The sequence below is a fragment of the Myotis lucifugus genome, unplaced genomic scaffold (genome assembly GCF_000147115.1).
Source record: "Myotis lucifugus unplaced genomic scaffold, Myoluc2.0 scaffold_139, whole genome shotgun sequence".
NCBI lineage: Eukaryota > Metazoa > Chordata > Mammalia > Chiroptera > Vespertilionidae > Myotis > Myotis lucifugus.
The window spans coordinates 2,982,781-3,002,108 of NW_005871187.1; the positions used below are offsets into that span (position 1 = coordinate 2,982,781).

The 19,328-nt window shown below is 40.7% G+C and overlaps 1 protein-coding gene across 1 annotated transcript; it reads right to left on the reverse strand.

Annotated features, from left to right (window-relative positions):
• Positions 1-697: 697 nt before the first annotated feature.
• MMP27 (matrix metallopeptidase 27) lies at positions 698-13,438 on the reverse strand. Its single transcript, XM_006094668.1, has 10 exons — positions 13,314-13,438; positions 12,277-12,515; positions 11,028-11,176; positions 10,810-10,938; positions 6,325-6,486; positions 6,028-6,148; positions 4,639-4,769; positions 3,772-3,931; positions 2,207-2,310; positions 698-1,023 (listed from the first exon to the last, which is right to left on the reverse strand). The coding sequence occupies exons 1-10, from the start codon at positions 13,413-13,415 to the stop codon at positions 782-784; spliced, it is 1,539 nt and encodes a 512-aa protein (XP_006094730.1). The 5' UTR covers positions 13,416-13,438; the 3' UTR covers positions 698-781.
• Positions 13,439-19,328: the final 5,890 nt, after the last annotated feature.

Genomic DNA, 19,328 nt, shown 5'->3' on the forward strand with positions numbered 1-19,328 from the left:
GAAGGAATGGTTCAATGCATTGGTCTATGCTTCAGGGGTTGGAGGGGACACTACTTTCCTACTCCTTAGTTAGTTTCTTAATTGCTGGGGGCTCTCCTCTAGTGTAATGATTCTGCATCTCTCTAGGCTCTCCTTGCTTTGAGAGGTGGAATAGTTTATTTGGCGAATTTTGGAGTAGAAACTGGGCCCATGAGCTCCATCTTTGTTTCTTTCTCTTTGGGCTCCACACAGCCTATAGGGACCTCACATTCTAAGGGAGGCCTAGTGCTTCCCAGTTCTTCCTATGACTTGTGAGTAAGTATGCCTCATTCTAGAATTAGATGTTAAGAATTTGACCACAGACCCATTCTCCAATATAAGCTTCATAACTAATAAAGGTGGTATTTTGCTCTCCCAAATGTACGGTATTTCTCAGTGGGTTCAGAATGTGGATAGGGACAAGGGATGAAGTTTAGTACGCCTCTTCAGCTCCAAAGGTCCAGACAAAACAGAATACTAAAGATTTGTTTAATAAATGTCTCCAGTATTTAGTTATTGTAAGACACATGGTTTATTTCTCCAAGTCCACAAAATATAAAATGGGCTTAAAGCACAGAGAAAATTTTGTTTAGACATAATAACTTTCTGTAAAAGGAATCACAAAATGGCTGTTGCATCTTTACCCAATAGATATTTAGAACTAGGACTGGCAACTTGATGTTAAAGAATAGTTTTATTTTACTTTGAAGCAGAATTCAGATGAAAAGACCTCTTGAGATTTATTTTAGGTCTATGAATTTTTTTAATAACTGTAGATTTCTCTCAGCACATGAGCAATACTGAAAATAAGCAAGTTTAAATTCTTCTGATAAAATATCTCCACTCCTCCTGAATGTACTTTTTCCTCGCTGGTATTAAAATTAGATGATGAGTTTAGTGGTTCTTTACATCGAAACCAAGTATTGGGTTTCAGCACTCGGGTAATGTTCTTTGCCTTAGGATCATATTCAAATTGCTTTGATCTACGGAAGAAATAGAAGAATCCTAGAGAGAGAGAATCATGATTAGTTATATTGCAAAACTAGACAATGGTTCCATACTTCTTAATTTTATGAATGCAGAATAAAATAATTGAACATCATGCAGAGAAAACAAACTCGTGTAATTATATAGATACATTTTACTTTCTTAGTATCAAATATTATTATTTTTATTTCCCTGAGGAAGAAGTTAAGGTGTGAAACATGAATATCAAGGGAGTTACTACCTTTCTAGCCAGACTTTTGGTTTATGCCGAGGTTTGCAAAGTATGTGTCTAAAGAGTGTGAGGGGGAGAAGAAGGCCCCCGTGGGTATGGACTTTGGTCCCATTTCCTCATTTTCGTAGAGTTGTTTTACTTTATCTATTTTAGTGTTGTGATTCTGTGTTGGATGTCGCTGGAATAAAGATTGTGTCACTCAAAAACATTTTTGGACTCCTGTTTACTCCATGGTCTGGGTCATTGTCTTTGAAACACTAGTAGCTGGACTGGTACATTAAATTCCCCGAGGTTCTTTGAAGACTGTAAATTCCTGGATATCTGCCACAAGACCACAGCCTCAAAACTCTGGAGAATTTGTAGTTTCACACACCTGAGCTGTGCACATTAAACTATGTACATTATGCCGAAACCGGTTTGGCTCAGTGGATAGAGCGTCGGCCTGCGGACTGAAAGGTCCCAGGTTCGTTTCCGGTCAAGGGCATGTACCTTGGTTGCGGGCATATCCCCAGTAGGAGATGTGCAGGAGGCAGCTGATCGATGTTTCTCTCTCATCGATGTTTCTAACTCTCTATCTCTCTCCCTTCCTCTCTATGAAAAATCAATAAAATATATTTTAAAAAAAACTATGTACATTATAGTTCGAGAATCACTCTTCAGTTTATGTGCTTAGTTATTTTTTATGCTTAAAACTCTTCAGGGAGTGTCTGCTAAGGGGTATCTTGGACCAACGATAAATAAAACTAATTTTGGTACTATTCACATTGATTCGAAATGGTACAGCAGAGAATATAATTCAGGATTTACTGATTCAGTTTGTGATGTTGCCCACAGGGTGAAAGTTTATTACCACATGTGCTCGAGAGTAGTAAAATTATGTTATAATTGAAACCTTGAAGTCTTTTCTGTCTTCTTTTACAGTCAATAAAGCCTTCCAATTGTCCTAAGACATTAGGCCTTGATGCTTACCTTTATGCTGGAAAGCAGCATCCACCCGGAGACCAATTCCTGGGAAGGATTTTACCACCCTCCGTGGGTACCCTCGGTCCATGGTTTGGGTCACTTCATCATACCTGGATACATGGATATGAAAAGATTTTTTGGATTCTTAGTTTTGGGGAGCTTAATTCATCTACTGCCCAACTTGAAGTCAAGCAGGGATGTGGAGAAAAAGAAGCCTAGTAGAGGAAAACTAATTGGATCAATATTAAAAATATGGCAAAGGCCCTGGCTGTGGTTGCTAAGTGGTTACAGCGTCAGTCGAGGGTTTGATTCCTGGTCAAGTGCATGTACCTGGGCTGCAGGTTTGATCCCTGGCCCCAGTTGGGGCATGTGTGGGTGGCAACCAATTGATGTGTCTCTCTCACATTGATGTTTCTCTCTCTCTCTCCCTCCCTCCCTCTCTCCCTTCCACTGTCTCTAAAACTCAATGGAAAAAAAATATCCTCGCCCTGACCGGTTTGGCTCAGTGGATAGAGCGTCGGCCTGTGGACTGAAGGGTCCCAGGTTCAATTCTGGTCAAGGGCATGTACCTTGGTTGCAGGCACATCCCCAGTAGGGAGTGTGCAGGAGGCAGCTGATCGATGTTTCTCTCTCATCGATGTTTCTAACTCTCTCCCCCTCTCCCTTCCTCTTTGTAAAAATTCAATAAAATATATTAAAAAAAAGAAAAAAGAAAAAAATATCCTCGGGTGAGGACTAACAACAACAAAATAAGGCAAATAATATGTTTGGTTGAATTGTTTACAGCAGGGGTCCTCAAACTTTTTAAACAGGGGGCCAGTTCACTGTCCCTCAGACCGTTGGAGGGCCGGACTATAGTTTAAAAAAAAAACTATGAACAAATTCCTATGCACACTGCACATATCTTATTTTGAAGTAAAAAAACAAAACGGGAACAAATACAATATTTGTATTTGCATGTGGCCCGCGGGCCGTAGTTTGAGGACCCCTGGTTTACAGTGTCTTGAAAACAAAAATTGATGAGGGGGAGAAAGCCACATCATTTGTCAGACTGATGCTATTCCCAGGAAATGTTAAAGTTAAGGGTTCAGCTTGGGGCTCTCATAGATTTGATTAAATATATATTTTTTTAAAATACATTTTTATCGATTTTTTTACAGAGAGAAGGGAGAGGGATAGAGAGTTAGAAACATTGATCAGCTGCCTCCTGCACACTCCCCACTGGGTATGTGCCCGCAATCATGGTACATGCCCTTGACCAGAATCGAACCTGGGACCCTTCTGTCCACAGGCCGACGCTCTATCCACTGAGTCAAACTGGTCAGGGCTGATTAAATATTTTTGTGTCACCAGCAAGTTGGTTGACATCACCAGCTTTATTATTTTATATTATCTTTATTTTTTTTAAGTGGGAGAAAGATCTTTAGACTCACTAACACATTTTTTTGATAAATATTATCCACCTGAAATTGCCTTCAACATAATTCACTTTAAGAAGACTCTAGGTTAGTTTTATTTTTGCCTGTGCTAAAGTGATGCTATGTGAATTTTTTTCTCCAGAATAAACTTACCTCCAGCACCAAATGCCCACAAAGAAGTAGGTTTTTCTTGTGCTGTGGTCACAGAAAGCTGCATCAATTTTCTTTACATATCTTGGAAAGCCAAGTGTATAGATGGATTTGGGATAATCTGGTAAAACAGCATATCCTCTGATCATCCAGAAACTGTCATCTAGAAAGAGAGAAAGTGATTCTCTTATGATCTATTTTCTAGAATGAGAAATAGATGTCTTAAGATGTTTGAAAAAAATTAAGTTTTAATGCTTAGAGATTTAGTAATCTTATGTCTCCATTTATTCTTACCACTTTCTTTAGCTACTTGTATCATTAATATTACACAAATAACATATACCTATAGTTAAGAGTGTGCCTACCCATGTCAATTGGTTTCACCGTATTGGTTGCTTTTCTAACTCTGACAAAACAATCAAGTGTGTTTGGACACATTCTCCTAAATTTCAGCACTCAAGGGTTCTCATTGGCAAGTAATTTGAACAAGTTCTTAGAAAAAGTAAGGTTGTTGATTAAATATAAAATACCAGCTAAATATATCAAACAAACAATGACTATTTTTTTGGTATAATATATCCAAAATATTGCAATACATACTTATACTAAAATTATTTGTTTTTATCTGAAATTTAAAGCATCCTCTGATTTATTTGCCAAATTTGGCAATCTTAGTAAAAAGGGAATATAGAAAAGACATGGATTACTTTTATTTGGCAGAAAAAAAGACTGTTGATACCATTTTTTTAATCTCCTGTGCAACTGGGTAGTGTTTATCTTCCCAGCCATGGAGAATCCCTGGATTCTTTATGACAGAAACCTAAGTACAGGCATTCATGGGGGGAAGGGAATGATGATGGGAAAAGTTACCTTTAAAAACCAGAATCTTATCTTTAGGGTTCTCATATGCAGCTTGAATATCAGCTGGCAGAGATGGCCAAAGTGATGAGATTAATTCAAATTCAACATCGGTGATATCACAATAGATCCTCCATAGGTACCTGTGTTAAACAAAAAACACTTTCTACATACAGCCTATGTATGTCTGGGTCCATGAGAATATTTTAAACTGAGGCTTGGCTTTTATCTAATTGGTTGGTATTTTCCTCAAATAATTTAGAGCTTCAATACAATTTCCCTAAGTGAAGTTAGGTGGCTGTGAGTTCAGTTCTACCCTTTGGACTACCAAGGTCAGGACATGCCTTTGTGCTCATTCTCTTGGGTACGTAGAGTAGCAAACTATCCATGGAATCCTCATAAATAGTACTCAGTGTTTTGGGGAGTTTAATTCATCTACTACCCAAATTGGAGTGCTCACTGGCCTCATTTTTGCCAAAACTGAAATACTCAACATTCTAAGCCAACACCAAGCACTCTGAAAACTTTTTGGTGCCAATGTTTGCTAGAACGAAGGAACATTATTGTGGGCATTGCAAAGTATTTCCACAGATTTTCCTTTCTGGAAAGTTCTGATTCTCTGAATAAGACTTGAAAAGTCCTTATATTCTATTCCCCTTCCCATGCTGGCAACCCTCCCCTGCCAAGTGGTCTCTCGCCTCTGCTTTAGGAGCATGTCGTTACAGCGCTGTATAGTCATGGGTGGAAAGAGTCTGACTTCAAATATTCTTTCTTTTGTCCCATATCTTGTTAGACGGTGTATATCCTTATACTTTGTTCTAAAAATAGGCCTGGTGTACATAACTGGCACATCATGCTGCAATTTATGCCCAATAAATTATACACAGAGATTTCCTACTACAGTTAACACTTTGTTGTTGTAACATTAAGGAATGGCCTGCTGATATGAGTATAACATTGGGATCTACAGGTAGGAAAAAGATCTAATTTTTATCACTTTCTGAATTGCAGGGTGTAAATACTCTAACCATGGCCAGTATCAAGCTATCAAAGTGATGTGAACTGATTTACAAAATTTCTGAAAATTTAACAATTGGATCCTGAAATGCTATAAGTGATCTCCAACACGCCATGGGATTGGTGTGTTATTTTGGCTAAACAATCTTTGAAAGCTGACTTTCAGTGGAAATTTAAAAATTTGCTTAAAGACCTTAAAAATCAATTTATCAAACAAGTAAGAGATATATGCACACAAAAAACATTCAAACCGCGTGGGCAATTATAAAATGAAAAGTAAAAGTCACACATTCTTGCTATGCTCATGACTCCCTCTTTATCCCCAAATCTCTTGAATAGAAAAATCTTCGTAGAAAGTTAAGGTATTTAAGGGAATGGGTTTACCTGCCTTTAAAGAACATTACTTCTCTGCGGAAAGTGGTGATAGCATCAAAAGTCAAATCAGGGTCGCAGGCATGGGGTATAGTGGGTCTCTTTGGCTTAGCAGGTGCCGTAGGTAGTCCCCCTTTGATGAGAAAAGAAATACCAGAATTAAGAGGGCATGTGGAAATACTTACAGGAGGATCTTACCCAACTGAATATTTTCTTCATGATAGTATTTCAAGAAGTGATTTTCTCAACTTCCTTCTAGAAACCTTCCTATTTAGTTCACATTATACTCAGATTTATGGTGTTGCTCACCATAGATGGATTGGATTCCGTTGATATCGTCCTGAGAAAGTGGGTATTTGCTAGGATCCAGGGAGACATAATTTGGGAACATCAAAGCTGTTTGATCGTTGGAATGAGAGAGCCCCAGTGAGTGGCCAAATTCACGAGCAGCCACAAGAAATAAGTTGAATCCTTAACAAAAACAGGGAAAACAGGAGTACATGAGTCACTCAACAGGAGAATGGTTACACCTGAGACTAGGAAGTAACTAAAGGTTTGCCCTACAGCAGTTAATTCTTGTAACATATGCATCATCATTTATATGGGAAATATTTCAATATTAATCAGTGGTATTAGTCATATCATGGAGAAATGTAACCCAAAGTAAGCAAATGGCAGAAATCAAGTGTCTCAGGAATGGATAGTATTAAAAAAGATTGAAGTTGCCAGCTTTGGTTGTTGCTAGGCTATGCTATATGTGCTGTTTCTTCTACTCAATTCAGAGGTTCTCCATTGGCTGTAGGGTGAAGTCCAAATACCTGCACATATAGCCTTTCACTAGTAAGGTCTAGTCCCTGCATTTTCTCCAGGCTCATATTTTATTTTCATATTCCATGAGCTAGCCATGTTCAATCATTTGCAGTTCTCATCTATGCTACTTTCTTTCTAATCTCAATGTCTTAATATCTCATTTCTTCTGCCCAGAATATTACCTCACCTACCCCCTTGTTACCTAGCTATCCTACTTATTTCTCTAGAACTATCTCCTTCATGAGACTTCCCTTATCCCCTCAGCTCCTACCCAGGTTGAGTTAAATGTACCTCTCTGAGCTTCCATAGACTCAGTGCCTAATTCTGGCAGAGTGCATTAAGGGGCAGCAATTGTCTATTTCTTTCACCAAGCTGTGAATCTTTCAGGCAAGTGACTATGTCTTAACCATCTTTTATTCCTGGTGACTGCAAAACTTATCAATAGTGAATGCTTAACAATGGTTGCTGGCTATGCAGGTATTTATAGAATCGTTACCTACACCTCTTATATAAGACCATATTACTCTGTACTTCTCCATACCAGAAATCTTACTATGCATGGTGGAATTGCCTTTTTACTTCTCTGTCACTAGTCCTTAGGGTTATAAATATTAGAGTCTGCCCCTGGACTTAGAACTAAGCCTATGGATCCTAAGGAAAAGGCTGAGCCTTTCATGATGGAGCCTTGTCCCATGATATTTGCACAAAATGAACATGAAATGGCAAAAGGATTATTACATGGTATTTCATGCTTTTCTGCTCTTGATGTTGTTGCTGCCCCTTGTCTGGCTGGTGATATCACAGGGTTTGCTTCTGGACAAGGGATGGGACAAACAACTGAAAAAATAATTAAAACACAGGTCATCTAAATGAGGTCCAAACCTTTATCCTGGCTTTCATGACCCTCTATAATCTGAATCTTATTCACCATTTTAGCCTTCTCTTCCACTGCAATTCTAACACTTCAGTTGGTTGGATTACTCTGTCCAGATCACTCTTTACTACACTTTGCCTTCAGAGTTCCTGCTTGGCCTTCAGGTCTCTGACTGGACATCACTTCCTCCCCTGACTTCTTTATCTGCATTTGGGTGAATTTCTTTGATGTGCTTCTATTACATTCCCATAGTTTCCTTTATCCGAATGTTAATCATACTGATTTGAGTTGCCATTTGATAGTGTGTGCTCCCTAGATTGTAAACCCTGGAGGTCAGGGTCTGTGTCTTATCCACTATTGCATACTCCATTTCTATCACAGAGCATGGGCCAGAGAGGATGTTGAATGACTTCCTTTATCAAATATTTGTAGAGCATCTATCATGTGCTGAAAATGTTACAGGACGTATGATACGGTAGAAAAAGGATAACATCTCAATCTTCTTGGAGATGTGACTAGATAAAATTTGCATTATACATTGGTACCTTTGTGAATATTTTTTCCTTGTGCCTGGAAATAAATCATCATTACCATCAATACTAATAATCATCAATGTCAAACACCTTTTGAATGTTCACAATGGGCAAGTGCTTTGCAGGGTGTTGGATTGCAGGTTCTTGTGTCATCTTCCTGCAAGAATGGCATTATCAGCCTTATTTTACAGATAAATAAACACAGCACAAGAAAATTAACCAAGATGCCCAGGGTCCCTCTGGTAGTGAGTAAATGGGAAGCCCTAAAAGAGACCAAGGGCTGCCAAACCACAGACCATCGCTCTTTCCACATCACAACACTGTGCACCAGTAGCATCTAAAGAGCCTGTTCAGGTGTTCAGTGCACGTCTCTGTGTAGCACATACACATTCACATCAGGCCTGGCTTTAGGAGATTCTTGGGAAAATCTCTCTATGAGCTATAGGTTTGCCCCTCTGCTATTACCATGTAATGAGTTGTTCTTCCTACAAGAAGCAGTGGGATTAGCAGATGACTATTGTCTATTGCTCTTATGCAAGTTATACTAAGACTTTAGCACTTTCCCTCTGACAGACCCTACATGTTTCAATCAAGCAGGTAATCATATAGCATATATTATTGCCAAATTCTTTATTTAAAAAATCACAATGTGATTGGAGATTACATTTGCATGAGGGTTTTGTTGTTGTTTTTATTAGAGAATGGGAAGATATTTTCCCTTTTATGTCAGTGAGCTACAAGACATACAATTGGATTCCTTGGGGCTTACAATTTATACCTTGAAGAATATAATAAAGTAGTTAAGAAGCAACCCATTTATTTGGGTACTGTTGCTTGATTCTGCACCCAGAACTTGGTGGAGGGCTCTATTTATTCCCTGACTTGCTCAAGCAAGTTTTGCCAACGTGGGGCCCAGAACTCTTTGGATGTTTTAAAAATCCACCCCTTCCACCCCTCTTGGCAGAAGGTTTATAGCAGTGTGGGTCATACTAAATATTGGACTTAATAGGGATGAAAGGATGGTGAAATCTTTGACTAATCTCTGCCTCTAGATATGAAAGTAAATCCTGGGAGTCATGCTGATTTTGGCAAATACTAGGATATTACCTATTGAACATTCACACTGCCTTTAGGGCAAATCTAAAGAAATATTGGGACAATGTCTCAGCAGAAGATACATAACCAACATGACCCATTCAACCCTACTTCCTTCACCCACTTGTCTGTGATGCTAACCTTTGTGGCAAGGGAAGCAACCGACTCTAGACTTGCCCCGGTGCCTGAAGTCCAGCCATGCACTGACTTTTTTACCCCGCTTGTTCACTAGCACTTGGAAGAATAACTACATTTCAGTGAGTGGCCATAAACCATACTGAGTCACTGGCTTTCAGTTTTGCAGAAAGTATAAAACTGACATACAAACTATCTGGAGTTACTTGGTCAGAACTGAACTGTGGCATGTATACCACCCATCAGCAGAGCCACAGCCTCTGCTTTCCTGGGACCCTAGACACCAGATACCAGATCCAAGGTAACTGCTGTCAGTGCCAAAAAAAAAAAAAAAAAAAAAAAAAAAAAAAAAAAAAAAAAAAAAAGGAGTGGGGAGAGTCTCCTGAGCTCCTTTGTTTGATGTACATGCTTTTTGTGTAGTAAAGTTTTGTTTTTTTTATTTAAAAAGTAATAGCCGAAACCGGTTTGGTTCAGTGGATAGAGCGTCGGCCTGCAGACTGAAAGGTCCCGGGTTCGATTCTGGTCAAGGGCATGTACCTGGGTTGGGGGCACATCCCCAGTAGGAGATGTGCAGGAGGCAGCTGATCAATGTTTCTCTCTCATCGATGTTTCTAACTCTCTATCTCTCTCCCTTCCTCTCTGTAAAAAATCAATAAAACATATTTTTTAAAAAAAGTAATAAAATATCCCTTATTTTAGTGCCAGGGAGGCCCTTTAAGAGAAATAAAATCAAACGCTTGTTCTGAAGGAATGGATCAAATGTAAAGATTAGGGTCTAATTCGTTAGCAGATGGGTGAGAGTTTGAAGAGGAAGTTCATGCTTGTAAACAGACCTTCTATGAGCCATGAGTTCACACACACCATCCTTCAATCACTAACTAAAAATTACCACGTCTGTAGAGGCTTTTTAAAATCCTCACCCACAGATGACTTCTACAGCATGTTCTGCCTGTATACTGGTATATATGCCTAGAACTTATATACGGCCAGATCATGAACCACCGAAGGCCTGGAATTTTTCTAGTACAATCCTGTGGTTCCCACAACACCTTGCATAATTCCAGGCACAGAACGAACCCTCAGGCATTGTGGGTGTATAAATGAATGTGAGTAAGTGGAGAATGTTATGATTATAATAAGATTAGCAACTTTATGAGGTGTTGTGTGGCTGAGGCTCTGATTATACAAGCACAATTGTCTGAATAGATATTGAATGCTTTCATCAGTCATCTGAAAATATGGAAACTTGTGAGAAAATCGGACCATTAAAAAGCTACTACTTGCAAAACTATTTTCAGGAATTCTCTAGAATAATAAAATTTTGTTCATAAATAAAATTAGGCTTACCTTCTCCATCCTTGGTCCAATTTTCAGCCTCATCAAAGTGAGTGTCTCCACCCAGACCTAGACCAGGAGGAAAGGCATGGGCGAGGAGTCCCAAGGGGCCATCAAAAGAACGAGGACACTGACCATGGACTGAGACAAAATTCAAAGGGGAGAAAGGTCAGTTTCTTCAAAGCCTTGAGATGAAATAGCCATGTTTTCCTCACGATATTAAAGCTTACCTCGGTTCCGAAAGGCAATCATTATATCCGCAACCCCCTTGGAAATCTTGGTGAAGGTGAGTGGAGTGACTTTGCTCCACACCTCTAAAGCTTTTTGGATAGCCTCATCCATGTCAGCTCGTGCCATATCTGGCGTGTAGTTCACGATTCTTAAAAATTAACATAAATATGTCAGTTGGTGGTTATACATGCATGTATGCATGCCTACTACAAAAGAAAATAATTTCTATCTTATGAATCAGATGCTGCAGTGACTTTGGGTATGCTGCTCTACTTACACGTGTATTATACTTTACTATTTAAATAAAGTACTTTTTCAATTCTCTCTCATCTGCCTTATTAATCAGGTAGTATTATAACACTTTAACATATAAGGTTCAAAGAGGTTAAATGACTTTCCTAAGATCACACTCTAAATGGGAAAGCATTCGTCCCATGGACGCGTTTGCTGTGTGTATGACTGTATTATAAATGTTCTAAAAAGCATTGAGATGTTCCCAATTGGCTTGTGGAAATCAGTCTCATGCATGTGTTGTACGTTAAGAGTGTCAGTTGAGAGTCATGAATACTTAGTTACTCAGCAAAAGATTTTCCTTTTGTTTATATTACCTATTTTGCGAACCCTATTTTTAACTCAATCCCTAAGACTCAAGAAGATGAAGGAAGAACTATCAGAAAGACTCTTTAGGGCCAGCCAGGAGGGGTCTAGAGCGATGGTCAAGGCCACTGACTATATCTCAGCTCATAGGAGCACTTCATCCTCTTCCTGCCAGTAAGCCAGCCCCTGTCTTTAAGGTCCATGGAGGCAAACTCCATACTTCACTCTGCGGTCCAGCTGAGATTTGACAGCCTCACACTCATCTCTAAGGTCTCCCCATTTTCTCCTGAGCACACGTCATCCGTACCTCCAAACATCTAAATCAAATGGCAGTGCATCTGATCCTGAACTTATATGGAGGTGGCAGAGGCTAGAGAATTTTAGGGCACACCTGCCAGAGCCAGTGTGCTGGTAAGAGCTAGGTGACCCTGACTATGGGAAATAACCTTTGGTCTCATGTTCCCTGTACTTAAGGCGGTAAAAACAGTGGTGCTTACATCACAGTTTGTTGGGAGGGTAAATCAATGAAATCTAGGACGCGCCATGCACATAGGAAGTGTGCGGTAAAATAAACTATTATTATTTTTGTTCTTTGGAGATGATATTCCTGTTCCTTGGGACTGGAGGGAAATAAGTTGACAGAAGCATTACCTGTATGTGAGGTTGTATTTCGTCCACCCAGGGAGAGTGAAGCCATACTGACCCACATCAGGAACCCCACACCTGGGTGTCTTCATGATCTCCAGTGTGTTTGAGTCCAGCTTTCCAGTCACTGTCAGCCCAAAAAATGCTTGCATTTCCCGAAGTTTGCCATCCATGAGACTCCTGTTCATGCTTTGAACAAGATGGCTCCCTTCTATTTCAAGAGAGTAGAACTGGTTGAGATATGCCTGACCAAAAAGACAAAAAAAGGCACAAACTACAGGAAAGCAAATTTCCATCTCGGGATAAAACAAAATTGTCTGAAATCCTTTTGGGCAGTGGGGAAAAAGGAGGAAAATAAGCAACGAGGACAAGGAAGGAGCAAGGGAAACAAGAAGGAAACAAGGAGGAAAGAAAATAGTCACCCTGTTTTCCAATTTCCAAGAACTGTAGAGCCATGTGTCATCAGAATTGGCCAAACCACTCAACCCATAAAACTCCAAACCTCCACAGAAGAGAATCAAGCTTCTTCTATGTGTTACATGATTACATATCTTACACATTTTTACTATGACATTCATTTTAGTGTTTCCTTGAAACAAATTCTAGATAGATGATTATTCATCTTGCAAATTTAATTGATTTAATCAAGTATGGCAAACCAGCTGGACTGATTTTTAGAAGGAATCTCCAAAGCAGTGTATTTTTCATACATAGAAGGATAAGACCTCCTAGCTGGTCTTAAAATACTTTTATATGGAGCTCCATTTTCTGCAGGGCTGTCCCCTTTCTCTGCTCACCAGCTCTTCACTTGTTATCATTGCTCAAAGGTGTAGCAATCCTGTGTCTCCCCAACCCCACACCCTCACTCTCCACCCCCACACATAGAGCCTTGATGTCCGTGGAACTAGGGAAATAAAAAGCAGCTCCTTCTCACAAGAGTTCAGGATTCTTTTGTAGGTATTTCCTGTCTTTTTAAGTCCCAGGATAATCAATAAAATGAATTTTTTATTGATAGTCATTAATAACATTTATTGAGCCAGTACCTGAGCCAGTTGCATGTTTTCTTCATCTTTCATCTTTTGTTCTGTAGAAAATGCAGAAGAAAACGCTGTAAAGAGCACAAATAGAAGCAGAAGGCTCTTCATTCCTCTGTCTCTTCAGTTGAAGCCTGGTTCTGTTTGCACAGAATTTAGAAAATAATAGTGAGACGTGGCATGGATTGGCTTGTATCATCGTTTAATTAATAACAGAAAAAGGACATTTGCCATGAAGTGTGTCATGATAGGCTTTTTTTTTCCTTCAGTTGAATTGATTTTGCAATCAAGATCTGCAATTGTTTAGTAAACAAAGCCATTGTTCATTACTGAATTAAATATAATATGAAGTCAGCTCCAAGTTACTTTTGTCCTTGCCAACTTGGAGGTTTTCCTGTTCATAAATTCTTGAGAGTTTATAAAATAACTAGTGGCCTGGTGCATGAAATTCATGCACATTAAAAGGGAATTAATTAGAGGAAATATTTTAATATTGCTATTTGCCCTTTCTTTATAAAAGAAGTGTCAGAGATGAAAGAAAATTAGTAAAATGTATATGAAAATCTCCCTCCTGTCAGAGTCTGGGGCGCACCGCATGACCCAGAGTCAAGTCCCCGCCCACCCACGCATGCCTTGAAATTGCGCCAGACCCATACCCAGCCGGCCCCACCCCCGTCAAGCCCTGCAGGGTGTGGGGTGCAGCCTCAGGTCCCCCGGCCCTGGTGCCTGGGCAGGGGGTGCAGCCTCAGGTCCCCCAGCTTGGCCTCAGGTTCTCCAGTCCCAGCGTGAGGGCGCGAGGGTGCGAGGGCACAAAGATGTGACAACCATTTGCATATTAGCTCTTTACTAGAGGCCCGGTGCACGAAATGAGTGCACTGGAGAGGGGTGTCCCTCAGCCCAGCCTGCACCCTCTCCAATCTGGGACCCCTTGGGGGATGTCCAACTCACAATCCGGGACTGCTGGGTCCTAACCACTTGCCTGCCTGCCAGCCTGATCGCCTCCTAACCACTCCCCTGCTGGCCTAATTGATGCCTAACTGCTCCCCTGCCAGCCTGATTGCCCCTAACTGCCCTCCCCTGCAGGCCCGATTGCCCCCAACTCCCCTCCCCTGCGGGCCTGATCACCCACAACTGCCTTCCTATACCGACCATCTTGAGGCGACATGGAGGTGGCCATCTTGTTATGATGTGAGGGTGTCATGCGAGGTTGTGAGGGCGCAAGGGCCACCTAGGCTTTTATTAGTATAGATTATATAGGATTATTTTGACTGAAACTCTAAAATATCTTGGGTAACATGATATCATAAAAGACAGTTGAATTAGGAATAAATCGATAAAATTAACTAGGGAAAACATCAAATGTTTATTGAGCACCTACTATTTGCCTGTCAGGTTAAGTCACAATCTTGGTGGAGAATTCAGACCAATACAGAGACCAAGGCCAGACAAAATGGAGGCAAGTAGCAAATGTGCAGTGAAGATTCCTGAAACTTTGAGAAGGGACTGAGTATTTAAGCTGATGGGGCTTGCAGTTGGTCTTGAAAAATGCATAGGATTTAGATTTCACAGAGGAAGGGACAAGGTGTATGAGTGGAGGGAAGCCATAGGAAGCAGGTACTGCAGTGACAATGAGCTGAGGGAAATATGGCCCTATTGGAGCAAATACATGTGTTGACAGCCATAGTAGATGGGATGGAGGGTCTAAGAAAGGTATAGAGAAAATGAATGTTTAGAATCTTTATTATTTCATAATTGCATTTGATTGAGAGTGTGTCTGGATAGAGAATTTCAGGCTGAAATAAATTTCCCTTTGAACTTTGAATGTACTGTTCAATTGTTTACTAGAATCCAATGTTGCGGCTGAGTAGTCTTTTTATTCTGATTCTTGATATATATTTTTTCTTCTGAAAACTTTTAGAAATCTCTTTACCTAGATATTCTGAAATTTCATGATGATGTGTCCTAATGTGGGTCTTTTTGCATTAACATTGCTGGGGAGTTAGTGGGTCCTTTCATTATGAAAACTTCAATTGGAGGGAACTTTCCTGTTATTTCTTTGATAATTTCTTCCCATTCATTTTCATCTTTTTTTTTCAGGAATATATATATTTGTTTGACCTCTGGATTGAGTCTCTGTGTTTCTAATATATCCTTTACTATTTTCCATTAACTTTATTTTCCAGTTCACTTACTGAGTTTCTCACTTCAGCTATATCGTTAGTCTCCAAGAGCTCTTTCTAGTTCTCTGAGTATCATTTTTTTACTTTTTTTTTTTTGCATTTTGTTAGTCTATTTGGATGTAAAATAGGCCATATTTTAAGGGAATATTAAGCATATTTTTAGTTTATTTTGACATTTTATTTTGCTCCCAGGATTATCTGTATTCCAAAAAAATTTTTGGTGTCTGCTTTTCACATTAGAAGCTCTTTTTTTCCCCTCCTAAAGTTTGGAGACCTTGTGTTGTGCAATCTGTTTAAGAATAGGAGGCAAATCCTGGCCAGGTAGCTCATTTGGTTAGACTGTATCCTGATAGGCCAAGGTTTTGGCATCTATTCCCGGTCAGGGCACATACAAGAAGCAATTAATGAATGCATAAATAAGTGGAACAACAAATTGATGTTTCTCTCTCTTTCCCTCTCACTTTCTTTACCCTTCCCTTCCTCTCTTTCTCTAAAATTAATAAATAAAAATTAAAAAAAAATGAGAAACAAGAAAGCTGACTGCAAGCTCTGTGTGCATGGGCAGGGATTGTCAATCAATGACCTTCACTGCCTGGAAGTAGGTGGGTTCTAGACTTGACACATTAGTTAGAATGAGTTTTGGTTGAATATAATAGAAAAACAAAATGGCAGGTGACTTAAAAAAATTATTTTTCTCTCCCATAGAAGGCGTTCAGATTTGGTGGTCCAGGGTGTGTATGAGAACTCCACATCATCAGGGAAGTAGTCAACATCTTGCTGCACCCACCACACTCTTAGCGTAACACCTCATCGTGGGCCAGATGGCTTCTCAAGCTTTAGTGAATGTGTCTTCCTCATAGGCAGCAGGAAGGGGAAGGCAGGAAAAGTAAAGTCCCAGTCTCTTTCCAGAAGCCCATACAATACCCTGCTTTCACATTTTGGCAAGAAATTAACACGTGGCCACATCTAGCTGAAAGCAAGGATACAGACTGTAGTCTTTTAGCTGGATGCATTACTACTTTAAACAAAATTGGGGTTTTATAGCAGCAAAGAGAGGGGAGAATCATGTTAATGTAGGCAACTGGCAGCCTCTGCCCTATTTTTCTAGTGTATCTGTAAGTCTTTATTTCTTGGGCTAGTAAGTTTCACCAGAGAAGACTCCTCCAATTGCCCATCATTTTAATCTCCCAACAGCAAAGATGAAGGAGATGCCTCTGGTGCCCTGTGTCACGTCCCCGAGGCACTCCTCTGATTGTAGTTGCAATGGCAGGGGATGGGTTTGTGTAACTCACCTTGTTCTGACAAAGTCCAGCTTGAAGGGCACACTTGGATATTCTTCTGCTTTCTACCCAGGGCACTGAGATGCCACAGAGCCTGACAGGTCATTGCCTTCGAGCCACGCAATGGGTCAGGGAACAGAAAGATGACTGTTCCAGCCTTCTCTCCACTGAGACCTGAATAGTTGACTGGTGTTCTGTAGGCTGCTCAGGAGGTTTGGATGAACCTGAGCCAATAGCAGTTAGCAGTTGCTCATAGCAATACCCAGTAACACACACTTGTGTTGGCTTTTGTTCCTTCTCTGTTTCAGTCTCCTTGCTACCTCAGTCTTGCTTCCTGGGTCCATTTCCTGAATAAAAGAACTCTACCAAGGTCTTAGGCTTTGCTTTTGAAAAAAAAGACCTCAAGCTAAGACAAAAATAATCTTATTATTTAAATTCCAAGCTTAGATTCTTACATCACTTGTACTCACATAAAATTTCAGCGGAACAGCCAGAAAATAGCATATGTTGTCAAGAAAAGAACCTAAAAAAGCATAAATTTTTTGAATTCTTTATTATACTTTATATTTCTATCTACTTCCTATAACTATAAAATATGGTTAAAGAAGTAATATGCACTCAGTTCTTATCTCAAAAATGTGTAGGTGAAGTTTGGGCCAAGAATCTATCATGACCAACAGGTGCTCTGAGAAGATGAATCTCCTAACTTCATGTCTGTACTAACTGACGTAAGTGTTAGAAAATATGATAGATAACCTGAAACTGAATCTACTGTTAAAAGTGAAATACCCACATCTTACATGTCATTCTGCACTTGCTACATTGATAAAATGAATTGTTTATATATCGATCTCACTTCCCTTAGCATAGCACTATAATACATAGGTCACTGATCTATCCTTACTGAATAAATGAACAAATGAAGACAATTATAGTATACCAGAGGTCTGGTGCATGAAATTTGTGCATGGGTAGGGTCCCTAGGCCTGGCCTGCGATCAGGGCCGATCTTCCCTGGCTGCCAGCAGCCAGCCTGCCCCCGCTGCCCGCGCCACCCACCCCCGGTTCCCCATTCCCCATCAGGCGATTAGAACCTGCTGGCCAGGGGGAGAGACTGAGAGGTTGGCTGTTTCCGCCCACTCGCTGGCCCCACCTCCCGCTGCCGGTTGCCCTCTGTGTGTGGGACGACTGGCAGGGCGATCAGGGACCCACTTGTTTGCACCCGCCTTGGCCTGACACTGCCCGTGTCTGCTGCCACCAACCCCTGGTTCCCGGTTCCCCATCGGGCCTGCCAGTTGTGGGGAGGGAACAGCTCCTGCATTGAGAGTCTGCCCCCTGGTGGTCAGTGCGCATCATAGTGACCGGTCGATCTGCCATCCAGTTGGTTTGCATATTATGCATATAGATAGATAGATAGATAGATAGATAGATAGATAGGTAGATAGATATAGATTAGAGGCTGCCTGCACCCTCTCCAATCCGGGCATGTAGGGGGAGTTGCCCTCAGGATTGGGCCTAAACCGGCAGTCAGACATCCCTCTCACAGTCTGGGACCGCTGGCTCCTAACCGTTCATCTGCCTGCCAGCCTGATCACCCCTAACTGCCTCTGCCTCGGCCCCTACCACTGTGGCTTTGTCCGGAAGGATGTCTGGAAGACGTCTGGTCTAATTAGCATATTACCCTTTTATTAGTATAGATGCTAGTCTGTGTTTTCTCATTTTGTAAAATAAATTGAGAATAATGTGCTGGCATATTTTAAGAATTTTTTTGAGGGCATTGAGCATTTATAAAATACTAGAGGTCTGATGCATGAAATTTTGTGCAAGAGTAGACCTTCCTTCCCCTGGCTGCTGGCACTGGCTTCCCTCCGGCACCCGGGACCCGGGCTTCCCTCCTCCAGCCACCAGCAATCACCCAGGACCCGGGCTGGCTTCCCTCCAGCCCCAGCTTGGTCAGGAAGGACATCTGGAATGATGTGCGGAAGACATTCTGTCTAATTAGCATATTACCCTTTTATTATTATAGATTCCATAACCTGTGAAGCAATATCTAAAAGCTTAATATAATTGTGACAAGGGAATAAATGGCTGTAAACAGTATATCAAAATTTGCTATTTTTATACTTTAGATTAACTATGTGGTGGTAGCTAAGAAATTATAGTAGATTACAAGTCAGTTGTTGAAAATATTTATTTTGAATTCATTTAATAGATAATTTTTTAATTAGAATAAGGTGCTAAATTATCTATCTATCTATATAAAAGCCTAAGTGACCGAACGACTGAATGACCAGTTGCTATGACATGCACTGACCACCAGGGGGCAGATGCTCAATGCAGGAGCTGCCCCCTGGTGGTCAGTGTGCTCCCACAGTATGAGCACTGTTTAGCTGACTGATGAGCACCAGATGCAGGCCTCATGGCTGGCCATCGCAGCCTGGAGACTGCAGCGGAATGGCAGTGAGCCTACTGAGTGGTGGCAGCAGGCGCCGCAGGGCCAGGATGAGCAGGAGCAGCAGGCAGGAGTGGGAGGTGGTGTTGGACTGCTGGTTTCGACCCGATCCC